Below are 25,876 nucleotides of genomic sequence, written 5' to 3'. Positions count from 1 at the left end.
ATGACAGCACGTAATAGGTGAAGCGCGCCACAAGGGCGAAGAGAGAGATTCATGACCGAACTTACCTTCTCTTTTCCTATCAGTACATGACCGAACTTATGAGACCACCTATAAGGCTATACCTTCACAGACCACTCTAGTTGGGAAACACTTTATAAATGGAACTGCAAATGCCGATTGGGCTATGACCATCAATAGAAGATAGGTTTTTCTTGACTACTTCAGTCAATCCTGGGAATTCACAGATCCAGGGGATGCCATGCTAAGACTGGTGGCATTCTCATCCTTCCCAACATTTTGCCCCACCTCAAGAGTTCCAAGTCTCTTGCCTTTTGCCATACAGTTGAATCACTACCTCTGCCCTCAATTGGTCAAGTGAGCGAGATTTCTCAACTGCATGAATTGCTCTTTGAATGATCCAAAGAATCTAACAATGAAGAAGGGAAGCCATGGAAGATCAGCATTCTATTTCTCAGTCTGGGTGTCACTGAGTTTATCTCCCAGATCTGGAGTCTACGTACCTCCAAAACTCAAACAGGCCAGGGCTAGACTTAGATGTACCAAATATTTGCCCGCCCAGAGAAACACATAAATGTTTGTTTGTCTGGTCTGAATAAAAGCTTCGACATAAGCAGTCATGACATCACCATCAGCCTCTCCAAAGCCTCAGAAGAAAGAAAAGAAGAGGGCAAGAATACGATAGGCAAAGCCAATATATCAAACACAAGAAATATGGTTGACTAAAACTCGTTCCACCAACTACCATATTTACACCACTTCAGAAATTCTGGATATTCTCTTGAATTCCTTTTCAGGATTTTCTAAGCAAAGTAGAAGGGGAAAAAATGTCAATGGATTGTTTTAAGACCCTTGTTATCAGGAACTATAATTAACTAAAAAGGGGAAGAGTGAGGAAGGACTTTAAACCCAATAATTTGAATCACAGTCAACAATTGAGGATGAAACAAAATTGGCTTGTGAACCCAGTAACAACAAAGTGATCGAGGCTGAAGAAGTGCTCTGGGTCAAGCAAGCAAATACAGTCCAATCCTTCAAAATTGCCCCATTCAGATAAAAATGGAATCTCGCAAGGGAGCTCCAAAGAGATGTTGCAACCAACTCCTTTGTACAGCCCATCTGGTGAGGTGCGCTAGTTGGCCGGAAGTTCTTGAATGCAAAAACTTCAAAGAAATGGAGATTCTCAAAATCATTACTAGGACTACAAACATTTACTGAAACAATTTTTGTAATCTGTCAGCCGAAAGTGCAGCTCTCTTATTGGTAGGCTCTAAAACAAGTGCATATCTGAAATCTGTAGGGTCCAAAGAAAAAAGATTAGTACAACAAAATTTAGGAGACTAGCACAACTGAAAGACATCCAAAAGACCAATCCCCTTAGCTTTATATAGGGTGGAGAACCCAAACCCCCTTCCCACGTTCTTTCCTTTTTCTTTTTTCATTTCTCATTTCCCAGCACCAAACAGGAAGGGAAAAGGAAAAAAGGGAATAAGGAAACCCATCCGCTTTCCTCGTGATATACAGAATGTTCATGTCAATTCAATACGTAATGAACTTCCTTTATCGCCACTCCCAAGTCCGACCATAGTAACCATAAAAACCAGATTACCATAACAGGATAGAGAACTGAAATTAGGAAGAGAGAAAAAAAAAATCAGAACAGCATATTTACCTTCAATAGCCTCCTTATAATAACCAAGCATCTCCCGTGCTGTTCCTCTTCGTAAGTAGGCCTTGATATTCTAAAACAAAAGCAAAATAAATCTCAGATGTAATTCAAATGCCCCTAACAAAAGCTCATCAAAGTTTTTTTTTTTTTTTTTTTTTATTTTCATATACCAAAAACATAATATATTTCCTCAAGAAATAATTGAAAAATAGCAACTTAAACAGTAACCATGAATGTAAAACAATGAGATGGTACACCTCCAATGCACGAATGGAATTTATTTTATCTCATCATGGGGTTCACAAGAGCGGTTCACACTTGCAAGGAGCTAAGGCCAGTTGAAATAAATGAACATGACCTAAAAGGTCAGGATCATTCCACAAGCCACAAAACATTGCCTAGGCTTGTCCCAAAAAAGCCAAGCTAGTTCATGATGCAGTAACCCTTGAGTGGTCAGACCAGCATGCTAGGCTTTGGAGGCCCAAAAAGGCAAAAGAACCAGTCTACTGCTTTTTGGTCCAGCAAAATTTGGAATCACTTAATTTCTTTTAACATTTATTATTTTATTTGTTTCAGGTACTTACGTATGAATAAGTTAAAGAGTTATAATTTGAGTTGCACTTCAATTTTTGTTGCAAATTCCAACTAGATGTGTCTTTTCTCAAAGATACATCAAGTGAACTGAACAGAAGCTTTTTTCTGTGTGATTGTGCATCTCTTGCCCGCCCCATGAAATTTCCCCCTCCCTACATGCCCTCCCCCCCTCCCTACATGCCCTCCATACATTTCAAACCATTTCTGTAATTCATGAAAGAAAACTCAACTCAGGCCTCATCACAAGTGCTCAACCAAATGGGGTTTGTTGGGTCGGTTGGATGAGTCTTCTTTCTCCCATCAAAACTAATCTAAAGCTGTAATAAGGCACTAGTAATATTTCTTCACTTCTTCTAGAGTCATTTTCAACTACCCTTTGGCTCATTTAGTTCCTCTAATCTGAATCATGTCACCCCTCCAAATTAGAGCATTCAAAGGCCTCCATTACATGTCCATAGTCCATACAACCTCAAACAACTTTCTCCCTACACATGTATTGAAGGATTGAAGCTGCTCCCAAATTAGCTCTCTAATTTATACATACCTAGTTTGTAAATCATGAACCAGAATTCATAAAATGCTTGGGTTCAAGCACATTAATCCTGGGACAGTAACAACCAAGCAAAAGACAGAAACCAAGCCATGCCTCAAAAGTCTTAAGGTGCAATTTGAGATTTACTAACCAGCTTGGAAGCTACAGACTGTTCCCCTTTTTCAAAGCATATTGCTAATTTGAATATGCAATCAAATTACATTCAACCATATGCAGTGCATGGAAATTAGAAATATCGTGCACGATTTTAACTATTGTAAAACATTTTAATTTATTGGATCAACTACCAATTGAATCAACCTTGTAATTCACCTAACGGCAGAAACTATCTGAAAACACCAACCCCCCCCCCCCCCAAAAAAAAAAAAAAGGGAAGGAAAAGGACATGTGAACTTAGTTATCAGAAAGGAAATTCAACGGTCTGAAATGCTTCATACTTTTATTATTTCTATTTGGAAGCTTTCCTTGTCTTACTAACTTACCAAACAGATTTTAGTATATCTATTTTGGAATCTTTCCTTGTTTTGCAAAAAGTACAGCTTTTTGATAACTTTACATCTATCTGGCAAATGAAACCTGTTTTTGCAACTTGGCACTTCCAGCTCATAATTCTCCTGGGAGATAAGACCCTTACCTTTTTATCAAGACTGATAGCGGTGCTACAATCTGCCTCAGCTTGGAGATAGCTGAACCAACAACAGGAATAATAATTAAAACAAAAATAAATAAATAATAGAGTTCAAAATGAAAACAATATTGATACCTTCCCAGTTCCAGGTATGCAGCAGCCCTGTTACTGTAGTATGTTGCATTCTTTCCACTAAGTTTGATTGCTTCTGTATAGAAGCTAATAGCTTTTTGCCATTGTTTGTCTTTGAAAGCAATATTACCCTATGTCAAGAAAGCATTGACAAAGAAACCAATGAGTTCAACCATAAAATATAAAATAGAAACCAACCAATTCCAGACAGGACAAAAGTAGCTATAAAGCATTATCATGTATTTCCATGTAATTTCAGATCAGTAATCGCAAAACAGAAACTAAATACCATCGGTTTAAAATAGCCATATTGTATTCCTCCATTTGATGAGCATAAACATAGGACATGTAAACACAAATGCCAAGTGAAGAATACAATCTAAAAGAAATAACACACCTGTAAATAATATTCTAGAGTGGCAATGAAATAAAAGATCATGGCAGATAAATGCCAATGGAACATAAAGAATATTGAAATTGGAACACAAAAGAACATTAAAATATGTAAATTGACCATAAAAGGTCAGAGACATTGACAGTGACCATACATACTGATTGAATTTAAATATAAAAGTTCAATAATATCTACTGTACAATTCTTTTTATGGTAAGACAATTAACAAGCATGCAGTCCTTGACACAGTAACGAGATGATATGATGGAGTCTAAAGTCACCCTCAACATCCACTTTTTGCTATCTAGTGGAAACAAAAAGTATAGTATTGACAGTACATATCCACAAAGTTGATGTGACGAGAGTCCAAATCATCTCAAGAATGTAGTCTCAACAACCTAAGATGCTGAATCTAAGGCAGCAGTTCAAACCTAAATGATTTGTTGCAAAAACTTATTCATATTTCTTATCATTATTGGCATTTTCATCTCATCTGGTGGACACAAACAGAGTCCCTCCCAAAGAATGAAGATGAATGCCCTCATCCTAACCCTAGGTCTAGCAACAACACCATAATTGCAACTTACTAGAAAGGGGCCCATGAGACTATACTTTCAAAACACCAAGCTAAATGCTATCCAGCCCATCAGTGGGTTGGGGTGGCGCAGCCACGCAGGTTAGGGGATTAAAGGGGATAATAGGTGCAATTTCTACTAACCTCCTAACTAAATTCACAAGATTCTCAAAACCTTCTACTCATACCAATGAAAAACTGCTTCTTCTAGGAAGAAATAATGGGAAGCGGCCTGCATAAGGTTAACCAGGATCCAAGATAAAAAGTAGTATGGGCCTATAAAAATCAATGAGGAAAATGTGAAAACAGAAGGACGAAGAGTTAAAAGAAGGATAAACTCTGAAGTATATAATTAATGGTCACGAACTGCTGGGATACTCCATGGGCACAACCACAGGGAGAGCACAAAAGAGACAATGCTCTCAAAAAAGCTTCTATTAATCAATTCACCACTATATATATTACCATTCCACATCCAGCTCTACTCGGAAATTTCCAGTAACAATAAATAAGAAAGAAATATAATAGGAAATACTCTTACAGGAAAGATTCACAAGATGCAATTTCCTTCACAAACATTACTTTCAGGTTAACTACCACTGACTCAGTTCCAACCATATCTCTGAACCCCTTGACCAAGCTTAACTACCACTGACTCAGATTCAGTAAAGTCCCATTCAAATAAAAACTTTTAGCTTAAATAAAACAGTCCATTACAATTTAAACCCACAATGCTCCCAATGCCCAAATATGATATGCAATGTATCTTGGAGAGAGATTTTCAGAAGCATTGAGGTGAGGTTCCAGCATCATCAAAAGTACCATCTTGACAAGATTCAACACATTTATGGGTATGAGGTCAGTTCATATCCTTAGCAACCATCAGACATAATGATCTTCCATAAATAGGCAGAAGACTACATCGTTGTTGTAGTAGCAGCAGAGATGCAGACTTCAGCACCAGCAGCCACAGAAGAAAGAGGAGAAAATCATCAAAGACAAAGGAGGACGAAGACTACGAGAGGAAGACAAAAGGTTTTAGAGGGGTGATTTTAAGAGATGTAGCAGTATTGTTTCCGATTGGACAGATGCATGACAGACTAAATATACCATGAATATGGTCAATATATGCCAGGAAACGTACTTTGAAGCATATAACACCATCAGTAAACAATAAAAAGGAGATGCAACATATCAAAAGACAAGTGCATTCCATTGAAACGGTATAAAGGATGAGGTTTCTTACATGTGTTCTGAGATATGGTACAAGCATACAAATCTCCTGACTCAATACCAGTGTTATTTAAGTAAATCACTTTTTTCAAGTAAGGCTATCAAGAAGAACGGATCTATTGCCAAAGCGAATTGGGTTATGTCAACAAGTATCTTAAGCATTGTTTAGTATCAGTAGATACAATACTAACTGATACTTAAAACAGAAGAATACATGTTTGATCAAATACTCCATCCTGAGCACTGAGATATCAATTGTTTAAGCCATAATCTCCCTGATCAGGGTCAAGGTGTGCACAATTATTATGTGCTCAGTGGTTCCAAGTTTTCATAAGTTGCATTGAAGGCTCTCTTTGGCATAGTTCATATTTATGTCAATGACATATTTATGAATAATCAATTATGATAATAGGTTATGGGTTATAAGCAATAGTCATTTGGTTAACATTAAAAATAATATATTATATATAATGAAAAATAGGCTTGGTATAGTTGAGTGAATAATTATGTTATATATTATCAGTTTCATCTTGCAAATACTTTTAGAAGCATGAGAGAAAGTGTATTTTAATGAATTTCAAATTAATTTTGGTTTCTTATTGAACTATATTGATTGCATTGATAATTTAAGTTATTTTCAGCATTTTATAGCTTTTTTGCGGTCCAACATAGTTCTGGTTTACAAAATATCCATCCAAAACATGATCCAATACATTCACATTGGTTTGGTTTCAACATTTCCCTACTTATGGTTGGTTCACTAAAGTTTTGGTCAATTTGGTTCAATTTTATTAGTTCAAACTCATTTTGAAACCCCTAAAATATAAGTTTTGTTCTAATTTTTGCTAATTTTCCCGTTTTCCCCTACCTTAATAGCAATTCTGCAAATGTTCATTAATGGTGCCTGCATAAACAAAATATAAGAGCTTGTGGTGATAAATAATAAAACCATAAGCTATTTATGAATTTATGCTTCTATCGATTTATTTTGATGAAAAATGCAGTTCATTAATCATACCAAACACATCTATTTATGTTTATATGTCAAATGAACATAAATCTAAGCCATACCATAGAGAGCCAGTGCATCGGGGTTATGAATTACATTCAAAATCTGTCTTTATATTGAACTCTTCGCAGTTAGGACATTAATATTCAACATCCTCATACATTTTAACCAGGTACCTTAGTACTAACCATTCTTGGACACATGCCTCCGTGTCCTTAGTTCCAGCGCTCAAGTGGATGCATAATTCATCTCCTCAACTTAATCCAGCACCCAAAATACTAATTGTTAATTCACATAGAGACTTCCAGTAAGATCATTATAATTAACAATAGAACATATTAGTGAAAGGTACATAAAAAGATTTGTATAGGTCGTCATGACACCCTCCTGATATAACAAGCAGAGTTACCTACTGCATGACCACATTTAACCACAGAACTCATCATTACAATGAATTAGAGTCCAACTCAATGGAACTTAATTCTTAGGACTCCATCAACAATGGAATTACTGATGTCAATTGTGGAATTGTGGAATTGTGCAGATCTTTCAGATGTTGTCCATAAAACAGCCATAAACCTCTGTTATACAAACCAAGGGGAATTCTGAGCCAAACCACATCAGAGCAATGACATTACCAGTAACAAAGCAAGAGATGAAATGAAATGTACGGCTTGAGAAGTCTAACAAGGTTATCATTTCCATCCCATGGAGACTGTCAAAAATGCACTCACCCCAAAACCCATCATTGGAGGAACAAAATATAAAAAAGTCCCAACTAGCTTTGCAATCATTAGAACCCCATACATTAAGAACGGAGTCAAAAAAAAAAAACAAATCCATAATTACTTCATGACAGGTCATCTAAAAAAACACCTCCAATATTAGGTCAACAAGATCTCAACAAAGTAAACAAACAAAGAACTGAAAATCTAGAAAGCATGAGAAAAATGAAGTGAGCCAACCTTTTCTTTAGCAATCTCAGCCGATTCCTCCTGGTTGATGACACTACCAGACAATTTTGACTTTGCAGCTACATCAGACTGTTCCTGAAGAGATTCAAACATCGTCTGCACGGTATCTAGTAAAAACCTGTCACCACCATGCCTCGCTATAAAGGACACTGAGACAGGACACTTGTTATGATGCCCCAGCGGTACAGAGACCTAATATTAAATTACAACAGAGAAGAACCATTGCAGCATGAGCCTTCAGGTAATCAAACTAAACCAACCACCAAAATTGACATACTAAATGATAATATTAGGAGATCCATGAATCTTGACATTCATTAGAAAATTAAAAACAAGAAACAGTACCTGACAGCAACCGGACATGCTCGCAATACTTAACAGACTTAAATTACGGCTCTGATAGTCCTCTGATAGAATCTCCTTTGAACCGAGTTTTGGAGGTGGATAAGCAACTGTAGGAATAACAAGGATTCCATCATCCTGCATTAAGTATAAAATTAATTACCAGGATAGTGGAATCAATTTAAGGGGAAAATATTATTTTGCATTTTTTTTAAATATCAATCTATTTAGTTGTGTGACTGTAAATGAAAAAATATATCTAAAAATGTCCATTCGAGAGAATAGATAATGTGGCAAAAACAACAAAATGTTGCTTCAAAATTTCACTATAACCAACAGCCAAAAGCAAAAGTACTGAAATAAAGGAAATGCATCCAAACGGGTATATCATGCTAGGAAGACAGAAAAACCAAAGTCGTGGATTACTAACAAAAATGTGAAAAAGAGACAACTAAACTGCAAAATGAATGGAGGAAGAAATGACAAGCAGCACTTCCATAGCCATTTAAGTGGCTTCCATAGCTCGATATCAACCACAAGAATTTGTGTTTCACTATGACATGCCAACAATTCAACAAGACAACAATAAGTATTGAATCACACTGGAAAAGGTTAATACAAGTTCAAGGAAAATATTACCATCGAAGCTGTAGCAACAAATGAAATGTATAAGCCAAAAAAAAAGTGCTAGAATCATTGCTAACACCACTTCTGGAAATTACCCACAGTTCCCGAGTCCCATTATGCCTTAGGACAAGTAACATAAAACGCAACATAGTATGTGGTTCATCAATCACTTTAATGCTGTGGTCAGTTGTCCAGAGATTATGGCAAAGTGAGTGAGTGAAATTATAGTGTGTGAAGAGAAGTGTAATAAAATGATAAATTTACTCGCACCAATGTCTGGTTGCACCATGTACATAATAAAACATGCAATACCCACCAATTTTAGAGGTTTAATATGCTCTCTCCCAAAATCCATCATTTTCATGGAAATTTCAACCACATCTGGAGGAACAAGAGAGTGGGTATGAAAAGTCCTACTTCCAAAAGACCACTTTCTCAAAAAAAAAATAATAATAAATAAAACAGAAAAAACATGGGGAAATGATATAAAAAAATTGAACTCTCACTCTTCCAAGCCCTGTAGACATCAACTAAAGCCTTAAAAGTATTATAAAAACCAGTTGCACGAAGCTACAGAAATAACTACAAGATCTATCAAAGCAAAAAGCAACTAAATTCCAGGTTTCCACTCATGTAACTTTTTCACCTTATGGTCATTTGAACTTTTGATTCAACAAACTGTAGCTGATTTCCAAGTAGCAGATAGTAAGTTATTACCCATCACACTAGACAAAGAAACACATGCACTTGTTTGCTCCTTGTGCTCACCTTTGAATATAAACAATATATTGCAACTTACAAATTTACCAAATACTGGTGCAATAACTATAAGCTATTATATACCTTCAAAAGCGATTTGAGAGCCAAGCGCACTTCATTCCTTACTAATTGGGAATTTTCCAACTTTGCATCGGAAGACACTTCATGAAATTGTGCTGACACAGAAGCATCTAAAACAGGCTTGGTCAAGTTGAACCATTCCTCATGATTAATTCTGAACTCATGTCTGTGTTAGAGAAGAAAATAATAAGAGAATTAATCATAGACCCTGAAAAACATACTGAAAATTTGCATTTCTTTCAAAACTGAAGGGCCCCAAAAGTAATTGCCAATTAAAAGGAAATACAGAGTCGAGTTAGGATATGGTCAAACGAAGATTATTGTGTTCTTCAGGTGGGCACAAATATGTCAATAAATATGCAGAATGTATCTGCCAAGAGGCATCTAATCATATTTGTCAGTGTCCTTGTATAAGCTTTTCCCATTACACAATATATCACAATAGACTTTCAGAATATTCTTCTTGTTGTTGTCTTTATTATGAAGGGAAACTTAGCAACTCTATACAACATGAACAGTTAGAAACTAATTGCCAACTTAGCAAAGAAAGTTTGCACAGGAAAGATTTCCTATACTGGGAAAAGATGATTTAAAAGATAAAAAAGACTTCGAGTGAACAAATACATAACAGAATCTAGAAAATCAAAAGAAAAGCAAAAAGAATCATCCTAAACATACTGATAGTATAATGTATCTAATAATACAAACTTGCTCCCCCCCCCCCCAAAAGGAAAAAAACAAAAAAACAAAAAGAGATCCATGCAAATCCCCTTTCCCTTTAAATCCCATTGGAATGACCTGCTCTAGTTCTTGTCAATGCATCTCTCTAATCACATGTGATGCAGTTCCACCACCAAATTGAGCTCACTTTACCTTCAAATCTAACTAGAGTTGTTCAGCAGGTTCATGTGGTCACGGGCCAATTTATGGGCCCATAAGTTTTTAGTACTTAAATAAGTTTTTACTTTGGTCTAATTATGTTAGCCCAGGGGTGCTGCAAGCTTGGGTGGATTAAATGTGCCAATGCTGGCAGAGGGAGCAATGAGATTAATTATGCTAGTGCAGGAGGTGAACAGGAAGAGGATTAAGAGGGGGAGGAGAGAAACCCAGCACCCAATCATAAGATCGATCCAAAAACTATTTTAGGATGTCTTTCTTAAGATATAAAAGAAGGATAATATTGTCCAATTTTCACAAGATTAATGCTGATGGGTTTCAAGGGGACAGATGCAGCTGTTTGAATTGTAGGGGTAGAAAATGTAATTGTTTACGATTTCAGGGAAGGTATGTAATTTGCTCTTTCTTATAAAAAAACAGGAAAGGGAAACACCATCACTTCCTTCAAAAACTAACAATGTTAGCCCAGGGGTAAAGAGGTAATTGCCAAAATTCAAGGGGTGATAGGCATAACTGTCCCCAACCACAGGGATGCTACACCTATTTTTTTGCTACAATAAACTTAAGATGGAAGATCCAATATGACATTAGAATAGCATAAGGAACTAAAATAGAACAAAATAGAGAAATAAGGGTGGTTGTGTAAAAAAGAAATTGTCTTTGGTAGAATCTGTCACTCATACATGGTGCGACATTCCAACGAAATTTGCCAGTTCACTGTTTGCCAAAACCAGCAATCTGGCAAAATCTCCCCGGAAAATCGCCAACATTTCCGGTGATATCGGTGGCTCCAGCAAAAGATGAGCTGCCAGAGAGTTCGACTGTCTTGCCCAACCCCCCCCCCCCCCTGAACAATTTTTGGGGTACTGAACCCCTGGGGTTGTCTTTAAGAGTTGCAGTTTCACTTACCTATGAAGTTCAATTCACCTCTCCGAAATTAAGCAACAGTTTCTGCTATTGGAAGTTCAAGTATTCGCTTACGTTCAGGTACTTGCAGAGTTGCCCATCGATCATCGGAGAGATAGAAGATGAAGACAGGAGAAGGAGAAATTTAGAAAAGAGAATCAAAGATAAAGAAATTAGGTTTAAATAGAGAAGAAGAAAGTTGTTTGCCACAAACTTCCGCTGACATTTCGCAGGTTCGGCAATTTTCTGGCGATTTCTGGCAACATTTGTTAATCTCATTTTTCGGAGGCTCTTTCAGTTCGCTCATCACTGAACCGGGCAAAATTTGGCAAATTCCGCCCGAACTTCGGTGAAAGGTTGTACCATGACCTCATATGTTCCCACTTATAAGACAACTGAATGGATTAACCTGGGATTTCAGCAAGTGGATCACACCCCATAATCTGACTGCAAACATTAGCAAAAATAACCAGGAGATTCAGACCCAAATAACGAAATCTCTGGGTGTGTTCCTGGCAGTACCTAAAGATTCAGACTTGACTAAAAGAAAATATCTCACAAAGAGAAAACTTATAAAGAACAACATTCTGGAGTTTTGTCACCTGCAGAAATACACAGAACTTTAGGTCAGGAGTACAGAAACCAGGAGGGATGAGCTTTCTCTTACAGATTGCAGATTAGTATCAGTAAGAAGGAAATAACCAAAAGAAGAGAAATAAATCGAAAGAAAGATGGTAGAGGTTGGAAAGTGGATAGGAGTGAGGGGTTTGCAACTCTTGGGCCCTGGGGCAGCCATCAGTTTCAACTTTCAACTCAAAAAACTTTATGATCCCATATCTACGAATCCTCTGTTACAGCATAATTTTTAATACCTAGAACAATCCTAACTTTTACCCAAAACTTAAACAAACACATCCAATTATAGAACCTGATAAAAATATCACATACATCTTCAATTATCCCCTATGCCAACTGCATTGATCCTCCACACCATCATTTGATTGGCAATATTTCCTTAAGCTCCCGAGTCCTGACTCTTACGAAGAACGAAGCATGATAGTGGATCTTCAATGACTCTCTTATTGATGCAAAACCCAATCAGGAATGGGTCACATAGGGTAATTATATGGTTAGGTTTGATGCTTAGCGTAACCATATAGTTGGGTTTGATACTTCTAAGCAGAACTTGCCATATATTTGAGCTTAGATATAAGGGATAAGATGAGGAAGAATATTGATAAGCCTCTAATGGATCGAGTGTATAGGTGCAAGAAGAAAAGGAGCAACACAGGATCATATGTAGCAGTGTAACACTTAAGAGACACTCTCAGTTGGGAGGGACAAGTGGCAAGAGGAGATTGGACAGTATCCTTAACTTTAGCTTATGACAGGGGACAGAGAATGTCGTCCAGATGGCAAGAAAGTATTGGGTAGAGGACAGAAGTTAGGGTTTTTGGGGTTATGTAAGAGGAGAGAGGCAGAGGGGGGCTTTATGTGTGAAGTCTGTAATCAAGCAAGGGGGTCTTGCTGGAGAGAACTCAGTTCTCAGGTGAGTGTTAACGGCTGCAATTATTCTTTTTGAGTTAATACTACCAGTTCAGCAACTCTATCAGTTCATGGTTATTTTCCTATGTTCTGTATCTGTAACTAGTCAGTAGCTCATCACAACAACAACAACAATAAGCCTTGTCCCAACTAAATGGGGTCAGCTACATGGATTCTTGCCCTCCAATCAGTTCTGTACTTCTGTTCGAGGTCATGATAGATACAAGGCCTAAGCTATACATATCCTTTCTCACCACTTCTCCTAAGGTTATCTTAGGTCTACCCCTAGCTCTTCTAGTTCCTTCAATATGGATTATATCACTTCTCCGTACAGTCAGTAGCTCATTGAATGAAGTAAATACCTGTATGCTATCAATCCTTGCTGAACTGTTGGTGTTACTTGTGAATCAAAAGAGTGAGTTATTGCAGAGAGATAAAGTGTCTTAACAAATATTATACTCACAGTTGATACGGTGAGGATTCAAAGATCATCAATGAGTATAAATGTGGCAAGTAGTGACTGACTATGCACAGGGCTCTAGGAGTGAGAGTTGAGAAACTTAATGGTTGTTTGAGCTAACTAATAAAGAGAAAGAGAAAAAAACAAAATGGAGAGACGCAGAACAGGTTCATCATGGTTTGCATTTCGTAATAGTTTCCAGAATTCACAACCAGATTAAAATATTCATCATAAGCAACCAACCAGCAGCAACAGAAGTACAGCAAAGTTTGACCAACTAGTGTAAGCAAGCACAACAGCTTACCTACAGCTCCACGAGCTCTAACATGATTAATTTGTTGGCTTATATTTCAAGACAAAATTAGAAATTAAATAAAGACACCTGTATTGTGCCCAGAAATTGAGTGACATAGCCAGAAGGTACACAAAATTGATACCAAATTAGAAAGTGAGAAAACTGCTGCAGAGAATCATAGACAAAATTTAGAAACTACAACACTAACACCACCACCATTACTTTAACACTTAATTCTCAATGCTTTAGGGGGAGAGGGGGAATACACACCTTTGAAGTAACTGTGTGGCATTTGCAAGAGATATAATGGAAGATATTTTAAGTTCCCCATTTCTTTTCTCAACATTAAATTGTTTCAAACTTGGAACTTTAGAATTCAAATAGTTTGCAAGGTTTTCATGCTTCAAAACTTGTCCTGAAATATTAGTTCATAAATGATGGCTGTCAGTAATTTCACAGTATAAAAATGGAGCACAGGGATAGAAAGGTAAATGAAAAACAGCTGCAAATGAAAAACGGGTACAAGTCAAGCAGAATAAAAACATACTTCCAAATAGCTTCTCTGTGGATCTAATCACCACCTGAGTAACCCGGTCCACAGGAATCTTTAATAGTTGAAAGCAATCATCAGCTATTATAATATTCTTGGGCATACGTTTATCTGCATATGGAAGTTGTAGCAGCACATGACTGACCCGGCGGAGGACACTAGGGTCCCTAGCAAATAATCCTGGTTATGGAATGCTAAATATCAGAGGAAGGAGAACACATGGAAAGAAAAAGGCATTTCAGGCATGATTATAGAATTGCATCAGTAACAATATAGTATGTCAAACAGAATATATATTAAAACTTGCCAAACCAATCCCATCAACAAGCAATAGACTTATAGACCATATAACAAAACAATTGGAACATAATAAATCAAAAGAATATAATGTTCAACATCCTTTTTCATCACGACTTCCCATCAACGCGAATTTGAAAGAGTCTAAATTGAACTCTACGCATGCTCTTCCTCTCATAGCAGGATCAATTATGAATCATAACACATGATCATGCGAACATAAAATTCAAGGCCAATTCTGATGAGAAACAACAGAAAATAAACACACAAAACTATCAAAAAAAGGAGTGAAATAACAAACGGAAGGAAACTGTAAGTGTAACCTTATTATACAGAAAATAAATAGATCTTTATATGTATTTAGATGAGTCACAGTGTCAAGCCAGCTCATTCAACTAAACTTGCCTGAGCTGAGCCTGGTCAAAGCATGACTTCAGCTTGCGTTGGCACAGCCTGTCAATATAAGTGGTGTAATCAATAAATCATAAGTTCAGCCCACCCTGCATATCATCGTGTTATCAATGAATAATGAGCACATCCCTGTCGTGCTTTCATATCAGCTTGTTATATATTTAACGCTTACAACAACAATCAAATAATTTATTATGTAATTTTATAATATCTTCAAATCAGTAATTAGACAGATGAGTAAGTAATATCAACCAACCATTCAGTTCTGTTTCATGTGAATATATTTATCAAGTAATTTTTGCAAACTCTATTATTTGTAAATACATGATATTCAAGAAAATGAAATAGCCAACATGTCTCCAGATGAATCCCACTGACAAGGATCCTATTCATACATACCAACAGTGTCAAGACTGGGAGCAACCGGAGTAATTCCGACATGAGAAACAGCACCATGAGATGGTCTGAAGCCTATTACACCACAAAAACCTGCAGGTATTCTCACACCTCCAACAGTATCCGTACCTATCATGCATTGTAATAAATGAGTGAACACATTTGAAAATGAGATAACATCAGGAACACTCTCTGATATATCTATCTGTAATTAGCTCAAGTAATCATCATAATATAATCAGCTCCAGAAGAAAAAGGAAAATAAACAGATCATGTTCCAAACTCAAGTTTTAAGTTTTAATAGACACCATCCATGTCAAAAGCAGATGGTGATGTAAATAAAAGGAGGATGAAAGATGTCAATTCTGCCAGCCCATCGAAGGAGTCTCTTTTTAAAAAAAAACATCTAAGGAGTTCAATCAGCCATAATTGGATCACTCTAGTGGACCACATTAGGACCTAAGAGGAGATCTTCAAGACTTACAAGGTGTATCATCCTCACATATAAAGCTGCCAACTCTGCAAATATGGTCCTGATTCCATTGAGATCTGTTATTGTACTGAATTAATATTTATAGCATTTATTTCTTATTTAGTTAATGACAATTTTAGGATTTAGTTTAGCTTCTATTTTCAGTTCGAAGGTGTTAATTGTTTTTCAGTTCTAAACCTACAGGATCATGCTTGATTCCAGTCATTACTATTTTGATGTATGTAACTATAAATTTTATTGGCAATCCAGGACAGTTTGTAGTTTATTAGGTTTACAATTTGTAAGCGGTTCATCCCATGCATGAAGGAGATTATCAATACCACAGAGCATAGAAAAAAATTCGAGGGAAACTCAAGTTTTGACCAGGTAAAATGAGAAACTGAAAGATTTTGAGGAAACTTAGGACTTTTTCCTGCAAGTTTCGACAGGTTTTAGGGAGTATTTTAGGGTGGGACTCTGCATTTAAGCTAATTAGAGTATAAACAACACATTGGCTGTATTTTGCTACAAAAATCAATGTAGATATGTCATTCGATGTACATAACATCAATGTAGAGTTGTCCGAGAAGTACACTATAAACTTAACTACTTAAGTACATAACATTCAATATATAATTTCTAACTTCAAAACATCAAATACAAAGTAATTATCAATAAAAGAAAAGTACAACTTAGTTCCAAGAGGAGTGCCAATAGTGGGATCCACCCTGTGAGCTAAGTAGTACTATGCCTGTAACATCCTCTCTTCCAACCAACGAACATAAACATCCCATGACATTTTATACCTATGGTTATCAAGGTAATTGACAACTGTAACTTTATAAGTCTGATCACCAACATGCCTAAGATAACCAGTCTGAGTAAACGCAATTTGGATAGGAAAGTCTTGATGGAGGGGTTTTTTGGGTTTTTTTCTTGTTTTGGGAAACATGAAAGAGAAGAAAAAAAGTGAAATTTGGGAAAGCTACAAAACTTGCAGGAAAAAGTCCCAGGTTTCCACGAGATTTCTCATGTTTCCCACGAAATTTGGGAATTTTTTTTCTCATGAACCAGCTGGTCCAGCTAGGTTGAACTAGGTTTCGCCAAGTTTTGACTTCCCAAATTTCACTTTTTTTCATCCCCTAGTTTTTCGTTTCGAGGTTTTCAAAATGGAAAATTTCAGTGAAAATTTCGCAAGTTTCGATGGAATTTTGTTCTATGCCCCAAAGGGCATTACAGTTCCCCAAATTGAGTTCAAAAGGAGGAAAGCTTGGCTTTGGAACATATAAGATACAGATGCTATAATAGAGAGCCGGGCGAAGAGGCCCTAGTGGAGTCAGTGAGATACCAACTTATCGATCTTTACTTCCCCCCCCCCCTCGAAAGAAAATTGTTTTTTACTTCATTCAATTAACAAAACTTTTCAATGGTGATTTCTTAGACATCCAACTGGTAGAATCCTTCCAGAGTTTGGTATGTTCATTCCCTGGTCATAAACAACATGGACCACTAGCCAATTCTGCATTTTAGTTCATCAACGGCAGCCAGGAGTACAGACTACATGATGTCCCATTTTCCATGACTGGTTAACAGCCTGGCAGTGTGTCTCAGACCCTTTTGGGTGTCTTTTATGTTCAGAACTATATCAGTAGCTTGGTTTTTGGCTGATTTTCTAATATTGTGTCGCTGGAAACACTTCTCAATTCTACTTGATGCAGGTACCTTGGACCAACCATACACATTTGGATCTGGATTGGTTATCTAGAACGAGATGAACTACTTCCAGTTTGAGATTTTGAAGCGTTGTAGAATATTAGGATGTCTTTCATTTTGGCAAAATATTATGTACCCTTTTATTTTGTGCAGGATACGTAGGACAGTAACTCGTTTGTTTAAAAATGTTTCCATTTTTAATTTAGGATAAGTAAAATTTTTGTTTTAGGGTTAAGTTTATTTCTTCCCTCTTGATATATGTGTATGCTCGTACCAACCAAAAAATTAAAGATACACAAATGGAATGAAGAACGGGGGGGGGGGAATTAAAAGAATGAACAAAAGGAATCATGGAAAGGATACCATTAGGACCAAGCCAGAAAAAAAGTTCAAGTAGATCATGGGTTAGAAATTTCAACTTCAAACAACCACATGGACATCAATGGTAGGAGCACGATTCACAAAAGGAGCTTCAAAATCACTTCTTGTTTCATTTACAAAAGAGCACTAAGTACAAGTCAATGGCAGATGCAGCAGAATCAAGATCTGGGTTCTTTCCTTTTTCTTCTTTTTTTCTATCTATTGGGGTGAGGCTGGTTAACAAAACCCTAGAAAGGGATTCAATTGAGGTCACAGTAGAGCAATCTGTGGTTTCAGGAGTCAGAGCAGATGTTGGAAGGGAATTTTCCAGCGGGAATGGCTAAAGGAACGAAGAGGTATCATTGATCATGATAGAAACTTGAGCACCCTAAAACCTGTTCACAAATGCCATATATTCATTCTTCAGCTGTCTAAAACCAGCCACAGGTGTAGGTATTCTTTCCTACACTAGAACCAGAATAGTTCTAGGAATCCCCCTTCCACCAGCACCAAATCAAAGGGGCCATTCGAGTATCATATTTGAGCTTATTTGAAGCTGTAATCCCAATTGGGATTTGACAGCGAATCCTAGTTTTAGTTGAAGTCCTGATTCTATTTTGAGAACTACTTCAAGATTTGAATTCTATTGCAGCCATTGTGGATATAATTATATAAATGAAGTTGTAGTTACTCAGATGAGCCCATGATTCATTGATAAGATTTTTGTTTTGAGCATTGCTTGGGTTTGAGAGGGCTATTCTGTCTCTCAACTCCCAACTCTCATCAAATTCCTCAACATATCCCAGTCTGCTAACTCTGTCCTATTCGATCTCTTGAAACTAGCTGCTGATCATTCTCTGCACAGGACAACTTCCATTAATCAAGCTACCATTCAAGAGGATCCTCAGCAACAATAAGTAGAATCAACTCAACTCCATTCTTCTTCTCCTAATCCTCAGACCATAAACCCCAACACTACCCATCTCTAGACATGATCAACAAACCTTAAAAATCCACAGACCAAACCAGCCATCAGAATTGCTCACTTTATGATAAATTCACCTCACGATAGGGAAACTCTAATCCCAGCTGCCATCCTGACCATTAGAAGCCCTAAGTTCTCTCATCAACTGCTTTCCAGAAACCGAGGAACCAAATGATGTGAACCTCACTAAGAATAACGAAACCCATCAATCAGATCAGGAAAATCCAAGATTGTTCTACAATCAAATTCTAATTGACTACCTCAACCCTTGCTTAAGGGAAGCAAGAACCTTGGTACAAAGACGCCACAAACGATGATGGAAAGCCGTTTGATAAGTCAAAAATTGAATGCCACGGATATTTCCGATAAGTTCAAGAATTCCTCAAAAAAAGTTAAAGGAGAAGACATTCAAATTTTTGAATAACCAATTACTTGCTTATTACTCACTAAAGCATGCCTTTTATAGGCCAATACAACCTCAAAGAAAAAGGGAAGTTTCCAAACTAAGATATGGTTAAATACACTCCTAAATTAAGGAGACAGGTCAAATCAGCCATCACATGATTTCGAAATAAAATAGGGAAAATTACTTGATTGGCTAGTTTTAAGTTTTCATTTACAAAAGTAACCACTCAAAGTTTCACTTAACAAAACTAGCTAAAACTGAGTTTGGGTTTACAAAACTAGCCAAAATAGTGATTTTTCATCCATTTGGACATTTTTACCCCTAAAATTAATCACACCAATGTGGGGCTAAAAATGTCCAAAGGGAATGAAAAATTAGTGATTTTTCCTTTTTGAACAAAATAGTGATGTTCCCTTTTTAATGTAGTTAGTTTTAAGGGGTTAAAAATGTCAAAGGAATGAAAATTTACTATTTTGGCTAGTTTTGTAAACCCAAACTCAGTTTTAGCTAGTTTTGTTAAGTGAAACATTGAGTGGTTATTTTTTTAAAAGAAAACCTAAAAGTGGCTAATCATGTAATTTTCCCAATAAAATATGACTGATTACACTCCAATTAAGGAAATAAATGTTACAGACATAATCTAATCAGCCATTACCAGTATGGAAAGTTTTTGAAATAAAAAGGTTGGCTGATTATACTCCTAACAAATATAACCAAGAAAACCATATGAAAGAAAGTTTTCAAAAATTAAACTACACCTAATCACTCCCAAAATAAGCCCCCAATCAATTCAAATTCTTGCTGCAATTCCAAGATTTTTGCTCTTTGTTCAATCCCCAAAATCATTCCAAATTAACTTTGGCCCGGATCTTCTCGGATTTGAATAACATAGATGCTCCTTTGTGGAAGACTTGGGCCAGCCTCGGTGGGCTTTAAATTTGATTAAGACCATATTTCTTGAATCAGCCATCGTTGTTAAAGCGCCTGCCTAGGTGCGCCTAGGTGCCTAGGCCCATTTTTGGCTTCCGTTGCCCTCTATCGCCTTGCATAGCCTTGTAACCTTGACAACCATGGGATCAGCCCATAGAGTGCCTCCTTGAGCTTCTTTGCCCAAGCTCTCGTAACTGGAACAACTGGAATTTGAACCAGGTCAATGACAACGTGCCATGATTTGCATCATCAAAACCCTAATTCTCTGTTTTTCAATCAAATAATATTCCACCGTCAAACCTTCCCTCTTAGATTCCTAGCGTAACCTTAGGTTCTACCAAGCCTGATGTAGTTTCAATTGAATGAGGGCTAGTTCTTCGAAGACCTTCAATGAATCAACCAAAACCAGATTTCCAATCTAGGCTATTATCTTGGGCATTTCTAATGATTGGGTTTTAAATAAAACTTTATTGGATTGGTATGCGGGTCCTACAGAGGATATGGTGTGAAAATTGACCCTAATTCTCTGTTTTTCAATCAAATAATATTCCAACGTCAAACCTTCCCTCTTAGATTCCTAGCGTAACCTTAGGTTCTACCAAGCCTGATGTAGTTTCAATTGAATGAGGGCTAGTTCATTCAAGAGGCCTTCAATGAATCAACCAAAACCAGATTTCCAATCTAGGCTGTTATCTTGGGCATTTCTAATGATTGGGTTTTAAATAAAGACCCTTTCATTGGATCTGGTGATGCGGGTCCTTGCTGGAGGATATGGTTCTTTGTGAACAATTGGCTAACATCTGCAATGGCTGGTTTGATTAATGACCTAAATTGTGGTAGGGCTTCAAAATTTTAGTAGAGGCTTCTTTGGACTGAAACTAGGGGGGATTACAGACCCCAATTGTGGGTGAGTAGGTTCCTCCAAGTTTGAGCCAATCTCCAACAATCATACGACGTAACCTGACTTGAGAATAGCCTTGTGGCGAGCTGAAATGGTGGTGGACAGAATTATTCAATCAAGGTGAATCACGTGCCTGGTAAACTATTTAATTAATGTGTAAAGACTTGACCTAATTTAAACAAAATAAATAATCTACTTCCCTACTTGGCCTCGACACTGAATTTTATGAACTGTAGAATAAGCCCATGACCACGTAAGACATGAAACAAAGACCCAACCCCCATATCTATCAACCCTAGTTTGAATCCAAGGATAATGGGTAAATTCAATGCTGAACTACATCAAAACCCTACCTAATTTTGACCTAACAAAATTTACTAGTTAACCTCATATCCTGAATACCAGCTCCTAGTTGGATCTCTCCCAGTCTAGGACTAAATCAGATGGGTTAGTTAATGAATTTCTCTCAAAATCCAAAAGAGGCAAACACCCATGATGTAGCCTCGACAAGAATAGGCAATAATGACTATAAGCCTACAACAAACAAGTTGTTTAAGCAAATAAAACAGGAAGCCTAGGAAGTGAAAATCGTTCGTCACCCTGAGTTTGTTCTTGCCCATGATTCCCAAACATGGATGCAACTCCAAAACTTCAAATTTTGAATTATTTTCAAGTTATTGTAAATTCTCTACCACACAATGTTTAAACATTCTAGTGAACTTCCATGTAAACAAGAAGCTGACAAGAAAATACACACAAGAGGAAAACTGCAGAGAATACTTTAGAGGAAGGCTCTTATATTAGACTGTCTTATGGTGTGTCTTCTCCTCCTCCTCCTTTCTTTTTTTCCTTTTTTTTTTAAGAGAATAAGAAATTTCCTTACGTCAGATAAAGGAAAAGAAGTTAAACAAATATGCAGCTTCAAAAGAAAACAAAGCAACTAACATAGTTCATGAGCACAAACCTTTTTTCTTTGTGGGATCAAGTAACAGAAAGGGGAAACAATGCAGATAACATCCATCATAAAACAGTTGTTAACCTACTGATTGTATTTCATGAACAGGACCCATCACATACAATAAAACCCAAGAATCAAACCAAAGTTAGAAGCTCACCAAGAGAAAAGTCAACCAGTTTAGCAGCAACAGCCACAGCAGATCCACTGGATGATCCACCTGGTATGCGTTCAGGAGCTATAGGATTGGTTGGAGTATCATAATGTTTGTTTTCTCCACTGACACTAAAAAAGGAAACATGATGCCAATAGTGTAAAAATCAGAACAAAGCAACGGCAACACATATGACCCATAACCCATATAGAGTACTGAAGCAGAAGACAGACAGATCAACATCAACTAATTGACAAGTTTTATGGTCAAAGAAATAGCTTCCCAAGCATATCCATAATGCAGTTTAATGCTAAGGACAACACGCGCATAACCCACATAGAAAACGGAATAGATTGATTCACAGTGTTGTGTTCAAAGAAAAAGCTGCAAGTAAGTCCACAGTACAGTTCAATGCTAAGGAACAACAATCATCCTTTTTGTGATAAAATAACTCAACAATGATGAAGAAAAAAACTAACTTTTGTTATAAGCATGGTAATATTGCAAACTCAAACAACCATCATATATGAAATTTTACAAAAAGAAGAAATGAGTTGAAGTTCTAACCTGTAAGCCATTTCATCCACGATAGTTTTCCCAACACAAGTGGCCCCTCCTTCAATGACTGCTGAAACCACTGGAGATGTTCGTGTAGCAGCCTCATGTGTCCTCATCCAGTCTGGATTACCAAACCCGGTAACATATCCATTGATATCAAATCTGGAAACCATGAAAAAATCTATATGTCAACCATGTTGACGAGATGGGAAAACTTTCTGGGACAGAAGTGCCTAGAGTTGATACCAATCATCAACGTATTACTGTATGGGAACTTTCAAGGCTATTAAAGTCAAGTTTCAAGCTCATCATATATCAACTCAAGAAAAACTCCCATTTTAAAGAGAAATTCGGTAACAACTCTCTAGTAAATTGATCAAATTTTGCAGGTAGCAAATGTAATATCAGAGTAGGGAGGTCATGTGTTTGCCATCAGAAAGGGCTTTCTTTTTTTTTTCCAACATTTCTTCTTTGTAGGTGCCATATTATCTTTGCTTCAGTAACTACCTTTTATAGCATGTCCTAAAAGTTGGGTACGAAACATTAACGGAAGTTTGTTTAGACTAAATATACTTCTTTTAGTATTCAAGTTACACAAATAACTAAATAAAGAAATAAACCTACCTAATCTGCTGTTTTGGTTTTACATCCTAGATATGCTAGTTGCCAAATCAATGCTATGACTCAATGATCAACAAATAAAGAAGTCGAGTAAAACTAATCATAGTTGAGATAGAAATATTAAAATAATGTCAATGCTCAAATGACGAGAATATCGGATGCAAAGAACTCTTAAGGATATATCAGAACAGTGAGTCAATACACACTACCCACCAATGTATAAATTAAAGCAGCATTGACTCCATAGCTTGCATCAATGACCATTTATCTGCTATTAACTATTAAGCATTTAGAAGAGCGTCATAATGAAGGTTTATCAATGACCATTCATCTGCTATTAACTATTAAGCATTTAGAAGAGCGTCCTAGTGAAGGTTTCTTCCACATTGATAACCACGACTTGTCAATATATACAGTACAATTTTTCCGAGACTATTGATTCATAAGAGTCAGTAGGTCAGGTGACACATAGATCTATCCTTGCTACAAAGAAGAATATAATGAACAACTATGGTACGCAAGAGATGCGGGTTTGAACGTTGGAACTTCAAATTCGCCCTTTTTAAGCTCTGCAGAACAGCAAACAGACACTTTTAAACCGCAAGGCAACTCCATGGCTGAATAGTGATTTAATCGGGTAAGGGTACATTTAATCGGGTAAGGGTACATTTCTACTCCAAGGTCCTGAACACTCCAGATAACTATAATTGATTCGGCAACTAAACACCATCCACGTACTCGTTTTGGAGCGCTCGCCCCCTAGCCGCGGAGGGTGGCGGGGGTGGAAGGAGCATTCAAAACAAACAACAGAACCCAATAGAACCATAAACCCAATTCAAGATGTAAAATAGAAGCAGATATCATTCACGAGGAGCATTCAACACAAACACCAGAAACCCAATTCAACACTTGAAGTAGAAGCACATATCATTTACTTACACATCTGAGACGGCGAATGTTAAACCCGTCAAGGGATGAGGAGCTTTGGGTGGTGCTGGTTGAGGAGGGGGGAGAAGCTGAAACTTCTCGACAAAAGCGCCGAAGTCCTCTTTGATGACTTTCTTCAATCTCCTGGTCATAAGTATGATTCCGGCCAAACCTAATCCGAGCAACACCCATAGGTTGGCAGAGGAAGACGCCATGGATTATCAGTTTATCAGTTTCACTCTGATTCCCTTCTTCGAGTCTTTCCCAATTCCCACCTGCTTATCTATTCTGCTCCGTTGTGAGGTTCAACCCTGGATAGAGATTGATGTACAGTACAGAGCTATGGGGTAAGAGAGATAAAATGACACTTAAATAAAACACCCCATAAACCTAGAAACATAGGAGACTGGGAGTTATATAAGGTATCGATGATATCATGGATTCTGTACCGTCAGATTAAATAATTTTCATTTACGTTTAGAAAGGGTTTATCCCAACAAATTAAAATTTAAAAAAAAAAAAAATTTGAAAAGCAGCTATAATAATTAATTATAGGTTTGTAACCTACGTGTCAGGGGACGGTTGAACTCCCAAGGGTGTGCGGAGGCCCGAGACGGTTCGGTCCACAAGTGTTCGATCCTAAAAACCCACTCTTCTGTTTTTTTTTTTTTCTTTTCTTTTGATAGCAACTTGTTTCATGATTTTTAATTTTATTTTAGGTGAAACTTATTTCAAAATCAGAACTATTAGAACAAATTGCATTGGCACCTCAAAATGGAGACCTTAAAGCACTCACAGATTGCATTGAAAGGAATTACAGATAATGTGAATCCCTCACACTCCACTTTATGTTTGAAAAACACATAGGTCCTATCTATTAAAATTGTTAGTTATATTATTGTATTGACTATTATACCCTTCTCTATTAGACTTAAACCGAATCAATTTGATTTAATTGATTGCAATCTTATTAGATTTGGATCCAACTAGGTTTAAAAGCTAAATCGACGGTTTTCTTCCTATCCCAACTCTGGATCTGCCATTTTTTTTTTAGGATAATGCACGATCCGCCATTAAAACAACAGAAAGCAAACAAACGATAATTTATGGTTTTATACTTGTTCAACCATTCACACACGGAAAAAAAATACTTGTTCAACCATTTTATTCCTCTAACCTCATAAGTATCATATCATAATAGTTGCAAAAAAAAGAAGAAAAAAAAACCAATGAATCATAAAAGACTAAAGAGTGAGAACAAATCTACTAAACACATATACGGATCTTCTCGAAGAAACTATGAACATATATAAACTCAAAAGTTGCAGGAAGCACCCTCCACGCATGCAGAGAATCAGTAGAATGTGATATCACATCTTGCCATGACGTTCCGACGACCTGACACTATCCGTATCCACCTCGGCCGGAGACTCCGTCGTCTCCACTACTATGGTCTCTCTAGTTGTTGTTTTGTCACCACCAGCACCACTGAGTCGTTCAGTTAGCTCATCCCATTTCTGTTCTCCTGTGTTCGTTAGTTTCCCCTTGAT

At 36.9% G+C, this 25,876-nt stretch overlaps 1 protein-coding gene across 1 annotated transcript; it reads right to left on the bottom strand.

Annotated features, from left to right (window-relative positions):
- Positions 1-74: 74 nt before the first annotated feature.
- TOC64-III (translocon at the outer membrane of chloroplasts 64-III) lies at positions 75-24,699 on the bottom strand. The gene is made up of 13 exons (XM_089145015.1): positions 24,339-24,699; positions 22,788-22,940; positions 22,227-22,351; positions 15,348-15,473; positions 14,238-14,420; positions 13,961-14,105; positions 9,591-9,753; positions 8,124-8,258; positions 7,770-7,970; positions 3,598-3,725; positions 3,469-3,520; positions 1,691-1,760; positions 75-1,312 (listed from the first exon to the last, which is right to left on the bottom strand). Exons 1-13 carry the CDS (start codon positions 24,539-24,541, stop codon positions 1,230-1,232), a joined length of 1,767 nt encoding a protein of 588 aa, XP_089001141.1. The 5' UTR covers positions 24,542-24,699; the 3' UTR covers positions 75-1,229.
- Between the last annotated feature and the right edge of the window lie 1,177 nt (positions 24,700-25,876).

The sequence above is a fragment of the Hakea prostrata genome, chromosome 2 (genome assembly GCF_041222555.1).
Source record: "Hakea prostrata isolate BN-2017 chromosome 2, UWA_Hpros_2, whole genome shotgun sequence".
Taxonomy (NCBI): Eukaryota; Viridiplantae; Streptophyta; class Magnoliopsida; order Proteales; family Proteaceae; genus Hakea; species Hakea prostrata.
The sequence above is the reverse complement of the archived record's forward strand: the minus strand, read 5'-3'. Positions and strand labels throughout refer to the sequence as shown.

Excerpts from the sequence above, each read along its gene's own strand:
- TOC64-III (XM_089145015.1), bottom strand. The coding sequence starts at position 24,541 with ATGGCGTCTTCCTCTGCCAACCTATGGGTGTTGCTCGGATTAGGTTTG. Across the intron at positions 15,474-22,226 it reads ACTGGTTGACTTTTCTCTTG|GTACGGATACTGTTGGAGGT; the intron begins GTGAGCTTCTAA and ends AATGCATGATAG. Across the intron at positions 8,259-9,590 it reads CTCTCAAATCGCTTTTGAAG|GATGATGGAATCCTTGTTAT; the intron begins GTATATAATAGC and ends TACTTAATGCAG.